The sequence below is a fragment of the Perca fluviatilis genome, chromosome 2 (genome assembly GCF_010015445.1).
Source record: "Perca fluviatilis chromosome 2, GENO_Pfluv_1.0, whole genome shotgun sequence".
Taxonomy (NCBI): Eukaryota; Metazoa; Chordata; class Actinopteri; order Perciformes; family Percidae; genus Perca; species Perca fluviatilis.
Window position 1 is genome coordinate 10973544 of NC_053113.1, and position 11805 is coordinate 10985348.

General features: G+C 45.0%; 1 protein-coding gene across 1 annotated transcript; it reads left to right on the plus strand.

Annotated features, from left to right (window-relative positions):
• The first annotated feature begins 3661 nt into the window (after positions 1–3661).
• Positions 3662–5886, plus strand: LOC120551226. The gene is made up of 4 exons (XM_039788488.1): positions 3662–3798; positions 3905–5235; positions 5457–5584; positions 5689–5886. The coding sequence occupies exons 1-4, from the start codon at positions 3662–3664 to the stop codon at positions 5884–5886; spliced, it is 1794 nt and encodes a 597-aa protein (XP_039644422.1).
• Positions 5887–11805: the final 5919 nt, after the last annotated feature.

The following is an 11805-nucleotide window of genomic DNA, read 5'->3' on the forward strand; positions in this document are numbered from 1 at the left end:
ATAAAAAACCAAGTAGGATACAATCATCAATACATCCCTGTGAGGCAGCATTGTGCGAGTAGTTTGATTCACCGGAGCTGAATGAGCCGTATTACGAGTTTGTGCGCCGATGTGTGGCATTGTATCGGCTTTTGTGTATTGTGCTGCTGATAAGGCGCCCGTGTCATTGCACTCCGCCGCATTGTTCCTGTGATAAGGAAGCGGAGGGAGACATTTTCCTCTGCAAGAGACAGAGATGCTATCAGCGGGGGAATAGGGTGGTGAGAACATTAGGGGGAAGAGTAGAAGGGTGGGTGTAGGTGTGGCTGGAATAGATGGGGTAAGAGTGTGTGCGCATGTTTACACCGTGTCTGTGATGGATGTGTGGCTATAACAGGTGAATAGGCAAGTGTGGTGGGTAATGGATAAGGTGGTGGAGTTTGTTGTGTGCGTGCGTGCGTGCGTGCGTGTGTGCGTGCGTGCGTGCGCTAATGGAAATGTTCATTTTTGCAGACTTTCAGTCAAGGGCAGGAAATGAGAAAGTGAAGCTTTGATAACGCACAATCTACCAAAATACTATTCCACTGAACAACAGCACAGAAATTATGAGAATAATGAGAATTATTGATTGTGGTTTGGATAAAGTTTCACAATAACTCCTCAACTGTACAATGTAACGTGTGTAGCGCTATTAATATCCCCTTTGGGACAATAAAGTACATCCTATATTATCTAACATCTGAAACTGTACAATGTTAGTCTTCTACTTGTAAAAAATGGATGTGTTTGATTTGTAGAAATTATCTTCTTTAATGTGTGAATTATTTGCAAATGATCTTCTTTAATGTGTGAATTAGTGGTAGCCGACCTGTAAGTGCAATCAGGTATTTTAAATCAGACTCAGCGAATTGGACGATTAAGCAAATATTGTGCAATTAGTTGTGTTTTTATGTGCATGTAAGTTAAATGTTGAAAATTGTTTCCAAGGTAAAAAAAAAAAAATTAAATATGTTTAATATTCTTACATGGTTGCTGTCCCAGACATTCAAGTTGCTTTCTTATACTTGTGGAAAGCTACTTTATGGTGTGCCACAAGGCTCTATACTTGGCCCAGTCCTGTCCACTTGGTACATGCTGTCTCTTGGTCACATCATTTCTCATTGTGATATCTCCTATACTGTTGATAACACACACCTGTATCTCTCTTTTATTTGTAATATGTGTATGCAGAATTTAAACTGTTTTAGTGCAATACAAATAATAGAAATTATTCAACAAAAATGGACCGATTTTTATTGGTCAAAGTAACACTCTGGTCAGCACAAGTGTCCCTCTAGTGTCTTTCTAGTTGATCTAGTGCCCCTGTGCTAAGCCCAAGAATGTGTCTTTGAGACCCATGTGCCGCTGAGGACAACCCAGGTGTCCCAAGTATCTTTCTGGTTGCTGCTCTGGTCTATGATCAAAATGAGCCCCTTCGTCACATACTTTCAGTTTACTTCCATAGAGTCATTCTAGTTGAGTGGAACCTGGAAGTTCTTGTTTATAATCTTCTTTATTTGCTCTGAATGCCAGAAAGTAACACACCCGCAGTCCCTGTCACATTAAAGTGCCTGTAATCCTTGTTCTTGCCACATTGCATTAATCTTAGAACAAACCAAATACTGCTAAACTGAAGTCTCACTATGATCACCGTGATGCTTTTGTTTATTGCCAGGCATACAAACAAGACGTTTTAGCCACAAATGTAGACATGTCCATAACACAAACACTGTGAAATGTTTTAACGAGTTTGCCTGTGGAAAGTGCCATGACCCTACACTTTATCAGAGACACAGTACGCTGCACACTTTCCTCTCAAAATGAAAGATGAAAGAAATGGTTTATATAAAACATTTTTTAGAAGCGTTCACTTTATCTATTCTTGAGCTTCTCAGTCAGGATTTGTCTTTGGATGTTGTTTTATTATAGTCTGTCCCCAGGGCCAAATATTACATTCCAGCATTTTCTTTTAAAATAATATAAAAAGACAGCCAGAGCTGTGAAGTTACTGTTGGACACAGAGCTAAACGAATTCAATAGAGCATGATGCTGTCATATAGGCAGCTGAAAATAATTTACAAGACAGCGGTGTTCTTCTCATTTCACAAAGTTCTTTGAATTTTAAACATGGATGATGAAATTATGACTCAACACTGTCCCAATATTTTTCTAAGCTATACTTTTATGACGATAACACGAACATGTGACCTGAATTCTGAGTTGTTATTTATTTTTTAGCCTGTTTGTGGGCTACGGGACACAAACTTCTGTGGGTTTCCTTCTCCTGTACATACATATAGATTTAAAGATATAATTTAGTTCTTGAAGTTGCAGTGCTGGTAGGCAGTACTTACTGCAGATCATGCTATTAACAAGGTAAACCTAAAAAAAAATACAAAAATGAAAGAGAAGGGGTGTAAAATGGATCAGAGTCTCTCTAAAGACCTGAGGTAATGGTAATAAAGAATATTCTGTTTTAGTGGAAGAAATTACCGAAACTAATTGTAATTTATTAAATTACCAAAAAGAAAATTACACATTAAACTAGCATGGACCTGTGGTAGTTCAGGCTGTTCTCATGAACCATACATGCATATAGCTACGAACAGTAAAGCACTGCAATTTGTATGTATTCAACAGATTTGTTGCTTTATGCACCACATTGGCTGCTGCTTCATAAGAAGGCTAGGGACTGTGTAAGAAGGAGGTCAAGGTGGATGGGTGGGTCATGAAAATGCAGCGCTTTCAAGACTTAAGCCCAGGAAACTTGTATTTGTTCCAGGGAGTTCAGTTACCAGACCTGAGCTACCTCTGTGTTACGGAGAGCGTTGGGAATCCGGACAAAAAAAGTCGCTAACACGATGGCTTAAGTTGCAAGACATGAAGGTGCTTTTATTTACAAAAAGATATGTTTCTTTTGTTTCTTATGGGTTTTGCTGTGGACGTCCTGCATTGTTTCACCATTCTTTTGAATAAAAGCACCTTCATGTCTTGCAACTTAAGCCATCGTTAGCGTACTTTTGTCCGGATTCCCAACGCCCGCAAACATAGGTGTCAGAAGTGGGATGGCCAGTCGCAAAACCGACCGTCTTTTTAAAAAACGACCGGGATTAAGGTCACAATGGACGAAGCCTGAGATGGAGCAGGAAGATGACTGGGAGACAGCAGTGACGTCAGAGGAAGAACTGCCTGGTTTTGAGTCACAAAGGGCAAAACCAAAAACTAGGCGGCTGAAGTCCGGGCAAGAGCTGGAAGGGAGTCCCTCGAACACTGAAGTAATACATCTTTTCAGGGAATTTTTAGCCGCTCAGCAGAGGAGGGATGATATCCTCCAGGAGGAGCTTCGAGGCCTACGGGGCTCACTGGAGGCTTCCGTTGTTTACCTGTTTTACAGACATCCCCAGTCGGGCCTTCCGCCGCAACAGAGGGTGGGAGCCCTAGCCCTAGACTGGAACTTCCAACTCCGCGCCCCAGAAGGGAAGGCCCACCAGACAATACTGCCTTTGGGCAATCATTGACTTCTTCCCCAAGCAGGCTGGGTAATCCTGCTGTGGGTCCATCAGCAGTCCAGCGTAAGGAGCCTAAGATGCCAGTGTATCAACATGGTGAGGACATTGAAAATTACCTTTTACGTTTTGAACGTATGGCAAGAACATGGCAGTGGCCAAAGGAGGAGTGGGCCTATAGATTAATCCCCTGTTTGACCGGAAAAGCCCTGGAGGCCTACACAGCCATGGATGAAGATCGTTCCAACTGCTACCCAGACCTGAGGGAGGCACTGTTGGTCAAATTTGACATCTCCCCCGAAACCTATCGACAACGGTTCCGAAAGCAACGTCAACACCACCTGGGGAGACACCGACTGAGACATACCATCGACTGAGAGGCCTCTACGTACCGCTGGGGTGAGGCCTGAACGAAAGAATAAGGACCAGTTAGGAGAGACCATCATTCTGGAGCAGCTCCTGCAGGTGTTTCCTCCAGACATCAGGATGTGGGTGAGGGAGCATGAACCGGAAGATGGTCTGACGGCAGCAAAATTGGCCCTAAAGTTCCTGAATGCTCGGAGGGGAGCCACATCACGTCCAACACGAGGGGATACCAGGGAGAACATCGGCCATCGAGACAACTTTGAAGGTAATCGTGGGGTGAATGTTAAGGGACAGACTGCTTATTCAGCAATTAAGACTTTAGTGTGCTATCATTGTCAACAGCAGGGACACAAGGCATCTGTTTGCCCCCTGAAGAAACCAAAAGTGACTGGACTATGTTATGTGCCTAGAAAGAGTGACCAGAGTGATCACCAGGACAAGGAAGGGGAATCTAGATCTGTTCCAGTTAAAATTAATGGCAAGCCTGTAACTGCTCTCCTTGACTCTGGAAGTTCTATGTCATTCATAAGAAAAAGATACGTGCCGTGTACTATTGACTACAGTCAGCAGACAGAGGTGTTATGTGTACATGGTGACTGTAAGCCAGAGCCACAGGTAGAACTGATAGTTGAGGTGGATGGGCAAAAGTATCTGATGACAGTGGGGGTGGTGGAGAACTTACCAGTGGAGATGCTTTTGGGGAGGGATTTGCCTGTGTTATATGACCTCCTAAGCAAAGGTAACAGTCTTGCTAGAGCTAATGAACCTCTGTCAGAACCAAAAATGCATGTCTCTTGTTTTGTCATGACAAGGTCTCAGGCAAAAACCAAAGCTCTGTCTGGGCTACAGCCTCTGCCAGACTTATGTGGTAGTCTGTGCAAGGCTGGAACCAAAGGGCCCAGAAAGACACGTCGGCAACGACGTTTAGAGAAACATGCTGGTACACCTGTGACTTGTGAAATGCCTGAAAGTGACTTATCAGATCTTAAGTGGGAGGTGCCAGAGAACGTCGCTGTGTTACAACAGTCTGATCCTGTCTTAAGGTCTGTGTTTACCAAGGTTCTGAACTCTGCTAATCACACGGCCCAAGTGGGTGGTGCAATGTATGTTCTGCACAATGACATCCTTTATGAGGGGGAGGAGCCAGGTAGCAGGAGGTTAGTGGTACCAGGTAAATGCAGATCATTAGTACTACACCTTGCACACACCATTCCATGGGCAGGACACTTAGCACACTATAAGACATATCTCAGGTTGGCCTCTCGGTTCTTTTGGCCTTCAATGTATACTGATGTGCAGACGTATTGCAAAACATGCCCAGAGTGTCAGAAAACCAGTGCTGTCCGTAAACCGACAGAGCACCACTCCAAGCCATGCCTGTGATTACCACACCATTTAAGAGGATTGCAATGGACATTGTGGGGCCCCTAGAAAAAAGCTCAGCTGGATATCAATACATTCTTGTTGTATGTGATTATGCTACTCGTTTCCCTGAAGCTTTTCCTCTTCGGTCTGTAACCACTCCAAAACTGATCAGTGCTCTTGTCCAGCTGTTTTCTCGGGTAGGCATCCCGGAAGAGATCTTGACCGACCAGGGAACCAACTTTACATCCAACTTGATGAAACGGCTGCATAAGGAGTTGGGCATTACTGCAATCCGGACCTCTCCGTATCATCCTGAGACGGATGGTTTGGTTGAAAGGTTTAACCAAACCCTGAAGAGGATGCTCAGAAAGTTTGTATCTGATACAGGGAAAGACTGGGATAAGTGGTTACCCTTTCTGCTTCTTGCCTACAGAGAAGTACCGCAGCGTCCACCGGATTCTCACCATTTGAGCTGCTTTATGGATGGCCAGTCCAGGGCCCCTTGGATCTGCTGAAACAGAACTGGGAGGAGAAAGTGACTGATAAAGCTGATGAGGGGAAAGGTGTTGTGCAATATGTCCTCCAAATGAGGGACCGGGTTGGAGCAGTACCGGAGGAGGCGCAGACATAAGCTCCTGGAGCCCCAAAAAACCCCAAACCTTTTGTAAACCACCAAACCACCCACCCAACCCCTCCCACCCCCCCCTCCTTGTTTTTTTTTTCTTCCTTTTCTCCCCCCCCCCCGCCCCCCCCGACCAAGTGGCAGGGGCCATTTGAAGTCCTAAGGAAGATGGGGCCTACAACATATGAGATCCTGCATCTAGAGAAGGGAAAAAAGAAGCAGACCTATCATGTGAACCTCTTGAAAGCCTGGGAGGAACGATGCAGTCCTCCGTCCATCACCTCACTGCTGGCCCGCCGGGTGACTGAAGAAGATGACTCTGAAGGTGTAGTGGAGGCCTGGAAACAGCCCGGTAATGTGGATCTCTCTCATCTGGATGGTAAGAAGCCAGTGGAATTACAAGTTGTATTCAACACTTGTCCTCAGTTGTTCACACAGAAACCAGGCCACACAGATGTGTTGCAGCATGTCATTCGGGTCCGACCGGACCACACTCCAGTACGGCAGGCATGCTACCGGGTACCAGAACGATTGGTGGAAGCATTGAAGGAGGAGATCCACTTAATGTTGAAACTGGGAGTCATAGAGCCATCTGAAAGTGAGTGCAGTAGCCCAATTGTCATTGTGCCCAAGAAAGATGGATCATTGCGCATTTGCATTGACTTTCGGAAACTAAATGCCATCTCATTCTTCGACGCCTACCCAATGCCCCGGATTGAGGACCTGCTGGAGAGGATTGGGCGGGCCAACTACATCACAACGTTAGACCTCTGCAAGGGGTAGTGGCAGGTCCCCCTTGAGAGCCGGTCCCGGCCCCTCACTGCATTTAGGACCCCGCTTGGTCTTTTTCAGTTCACAGTGATGCCTTTTGGGTTACATGGTGCTCCTGCAACATTCCAGAGGCTTATGGACAGAGTGCTTCGAGGTTGTGAGGACTGCAGTGCCGCCTATCTGGATGATGTGGTAGTCTTCAGCATGACCTGGGAGGAGCATCTGGAGCACATTCGCGCGTCCTCGGTGCAATAAATGCAGCCGGGACCCTGAACCTACAGAAGTGTGAATGGGCCAAGCAGGAGACTCGTTACCTGGGGTATTTATTGGGAGAGGCGAAGTCCGCCTCAGGTGGACAAAGTTGAGGCCATCCGGAACAGCCCAAGACCCGAACCAAAACTCAGGTCAGGTCTTTCCTTGGCCTAGTGGGCTGGTATCCGAAGGTTCATTCCCCAGTTTGCCACTCTGGCAACCCCACTGACCAATCTCACCTGCAAGTTGGCCCGTAATCCAGTGGAATGGAGCGAGGAGTGTGGAAACGCTTTTCAGGCTCTGAAGGAGAAATTGTGTTCTTCTCCGGTGTTGCAGAGCCCTGACTTTGGACGCCGCTTCCTTGTGCAGGTGGGCGCCGCCTCGGGAGTGGGCCATCGGACGGTGGCCTGGCTCAAGGAGAACCAGGTGAAGAGCGTCCAGTGTTGTATCTGAGCAGGAAACTCCTGCCTCGTGAAACCCGTAATCGAACAATTGAGAAGGAGTGTCTGGCAATCAAGTGGGCATTGGACAGCCTCAGATACTACCTTCTTGGGCGGGAGTTTGACCTCCAAACAGACCACAGAGCCCTGACCTGGATCCAGACAATGAAGGACCGCAATGCCAGGGTGACAAGGTGGTACCTGGAACTGCAACCTTTCAAATTCTTTGTGCGGCACAAGACAGGCAAGGAAAACATCACAGCAGACTACCTGTCTAGACTGCCAAACATCCTTGCTGCAGGAGAGGAGGGTGGTAATGTGACAAAGGCCCTGTCACGGTTGGACAGCACATGGTAAACCAACTTAGGTCACTAAGCACCCAGACAATTACTTTGCAGTCACACTTTCATACATATCGTTTAGTAACACTGTTACCAAATATACCACATTACTTCAGTTTAGTTTAGTCAGTCCAGTTTATTTATTTCAGTCATTTCTGATTTACAACAAACCATGTTACTTAACCATTACCTCAACCTCATTCTCATCTCCAGTCCCTGGGTCTGAACCAGAGCTGAAGCAAAGTGCTGCCTCATATAGGGCCTACAGCAATCACACACAGGTGTGCTGAGGGTGGGAGAAACCATGTGTCTGGGTCATAGGTGAGATAAATGTTCTAGTTGGAAATGTGTGTAAGTTTTGATGTCTTTCAAAGTGAGATAAGTGATTTGTTGAATAATCAGTTATTTGGGTATTTGTTTATTGTAGAAACTAGCAGTGACATTCTCGATTCATGTACATGGTAACGTATTGGAAAGGTAATTGAGGCAATTAAGAGTTGGTAGCTCTAGTGGGAGGGGCTTAACACATATAAGCCTCTCGCCACTTAAGCGTGGGGGGAGTCTGAGGGTGGCTACAATCCAGACAGGTGATGGGAGCTTTGCTAGTGTATAAAAAAAGATATGTTTCTTTTGTTTCTTATGGGTTTTTGCTGTGGACGTCCTGCATTGTTTCACCATTCTTTTTGTAAATAAAAGCACCTTCATGTCTTGCAACTTAAGCCATCGTGTTAGCGACTTTTTTTGTCCGGATTCCCAACAGGTAGTCCAGAAAGAGAATAACTGGGTAATTCTGGCCATGTTCTTTCTTATGTATTCTTTTAAATGCCATCAGGGCAGCACCATTTTGCCACCCTTCTCCCCACCCTGTGTAAAACCAACAGATACTTGAATTTCCTCATTCTTTCTGCCATTTGGCACTTAAATGCTGCTGATGGCCACAACCTGTAACATCCAAAGCTTGTAATCCTGGGGAAGCATAATGCTTTGATTGTTACTTCACTTAAATTGGATTATGGTTGTACATTTATTTTTATTAAGCTTTTTTTGTCGAACACCTGTGTGTGCTTCCCTGCTCTTGCGTGGGTTACCCATTTGTTGACAAGCTGTTACTGACATGTTGGTTGATTGAGTGATTGTGATGACGTTTACTCTTGTCTGCTTTCTTGACTGGTTGACTGCAAAATGTAATTGCCCTTTTGGGATAAATAAAGTTGAAATTTAATTGAATAATCCAAATTACTATCTTTTTCCTAATCTTGACTAGCCGTTTTGGTGCCTTAACTTAACTGGCTCCCAGTAACCTTTTGTCGGCTAAACTCAACTACCAACTGCCACTGCAACCCGGTCTCACGGCAGTTCGTGTAAATGTACACGTTATTCTTAATCTATTGATACGTGTTCACGGAGAAGTTTTTCTCGTTTTTTACGTGTAAATGTCATGTTATTTTCTCTGGGAAAAGGTCGCTCCATAAGCCGGGAGGCGCCCGCGAGGCGGCCCACTGGGGACCCGCTGGACGAGGCGGCCGGAGGCGGCGAAGAACCGCGCGCTACGCCCGGAGGCGCCGCGCCGCAGATGGCCCGCGCAGGCCCGCTGGGGGCGCCCACAATAACGGGATGGCGGAGGTTGGGTTTAGGAAAAAACTTACGGGGAAAGGCGGCTTTAAACGCCGGGGAAAGGCCTTAAACGCCCGGAGAGGCCCACAGTAACACGCGGGACAAAACGCCACACGCAGGGACGCCATCCCGAGAACAAAGCACCGCCACGCGGGACGCATCCCTGCTCGCCCGGGTGAAAGTCCTGTGTTGTTTGACCCATCCACCACCCGACCTCCCTACGCGGATTTTCGGCTTTTTATATCACTCCCTACCATTTCGTGCTGTGGCCACAAAATATGCTTCCCATTGAAATACATTACTTTACATTTTCGTGTTGTCCACCACGTAAAAACCGACAAAAACGTCTCCGTGAACACGTATCAATAGATTCAAATAACGTCACATTTACACGAACTTCCATGAGACCGGGCTGGCCACTGATATGACCGATAGCTCACAGAGCTCTGTAGCTGGTGTCACATGACCAGCCGGCGGTCGTCTAATTTCGTAGGATATCATACAAATTGGGGTGAATACGTTTTCGTACGATATCCTACGAACCCGCTCATGAGCTTTGGGTAGTTATATCTATAAGGTTGCTGTGTAAGAAAAGCCCTTTGGTTTTCCAACGTCAGCCTTAAAAAATGCAAGTGTTTTCTACCAGACACTCAGTGGAAGTCACCCTGGATAAGAGTGTCTGCTAAATGCCTGACGGGTGTAATGTAGCAGTTGGGGGTGTGGGGGGGGGGTTAACCCAAGTTCCCAGCTCCTCACCGGGCAGATCCAATGGTGCGGGCTGGGGTTAAACACCTTGCTCAGGGGCTCCTCAAAATTATTTACTGAGACAGAGCAGCTTTGGCTGATTTCCCCTGCCATAGCAGGGATTTGGACTGTTGACCTTCCAATCAGGATCCAACTTCTCGAATCCCCCGGGCTCAGAGCGAACCCTAAACGCCCTCCCCGATCAGGCCTGATTAATGTGGAAGGGTAAAGTGGATAAGTCAGAAAAGGCAGAGTTTATTTGTCCTCTCTGTCTCACTTGCTCTCTCTGCCTTCACCACAGGCTACCTTGTATTATAGATGTTCACCATTTACAGATTTCCCTCAACACTGACCTCTTTTTTGTATCTGTCTTACTGCTTCAGACTATTTATCTTTCTTTGTCCCTGTGTCATCCCCAGGTGTCTCACTGTTGAAGGCAATAATGGTACTTTAAGATGCATCTTGTTAAACCTACATTTTTCCTTGTGAATAGCCTGGCATGACCCTACAGTACATGCAGTCATATGCAGTTGAAATGCAGCACTGACTCATGTTTGAAATGTGCCTTGTAAAGATCAGTGACTTTGAGTTGTGTTGCTGTTTGAGGCTGGGATTTTCTTTTTCTTCAGCATTGCGTCTCAGTGTTGTGACTAGCCAAACATAGGCCACACTGAAACATATCTTTTTTAAATTCAGATACTTTGACATGTGGTTTGAAGTGCAACATCTTTCCAGAAGTCAATGAGTAATCATGTTAAATAATCATGATTTCAATAAAAAACAAAACAATTGTGATTATGATTTTTTTCCCCATGAACGAGCAGCCCTACAAAGAATATAAACCTTTTCCATGTTTATATGTCCTTTACGTTCACATTACCTTATGGTGAAGGTCCTCCCAATCTGGTGAATGAAGTGGTTGTCCAATCGTCAAAGAGGTAGGACATGTGTATCTGCAGCCCACACTAGATCACAAAAGTTATCCAAATTAAGCAATTTGTAAATGCTTTCCAGAATGACACATATAATTACAATAATTTTTGACAACATGTCTTGATGGCCAATACAATCTGTGTCTTGCTGCCTGTTATTGTTTTATTAAATGATTATTAGAGCTTATGAAGAAATGTGACTGTAAATACTATCAGGATATTCAGTTAAAATCCAAAGAGGTCCCCAGTTCCTAACATTTCCCCAAAACCAAGGTCTGAACCTCAGAATGTCTAAATTGCCTCCTATAGTCTACCAATACGTCTATCCAAAAATACACACAACGTACATGTCCATATAATTTCAACAATATGTTTTGTCAATTTAGAATACTTTTAACATGCAGACACATTGAACATGTATGGCACATGTACGGGCAACAAAAAGCTCTACCATAAATAATTAGTCCGAGCACATTTAACTTAAGGCCTACATTTCAAGTAAAAGAAAACAAGCAGGTATGTATGCATGTAAGTATGTATATATTTTGAGGCTTGAGGTAGCTTAGCATGTCTTTGGTGATTCCAACCAGGATTGCATTTCTGGATTCCACTGACTAAAAGCAAGAGTAAACCAAATTGCAAGCAACAAAAAAATCCCTGTTGGAACCTCACATGTGATATCAGAAATATATGTCCATGTTTTCAGACAGTGAGTCAAGTATTAAGAGAAAATGTTTTTATGTTCAGTGTTGTGTGAGCCGCCCAAGGCTGTAGGAATATAATTATATTTTATAACCTCAATTAACTCATTGTCAATGGCTAATCAGATCCCAA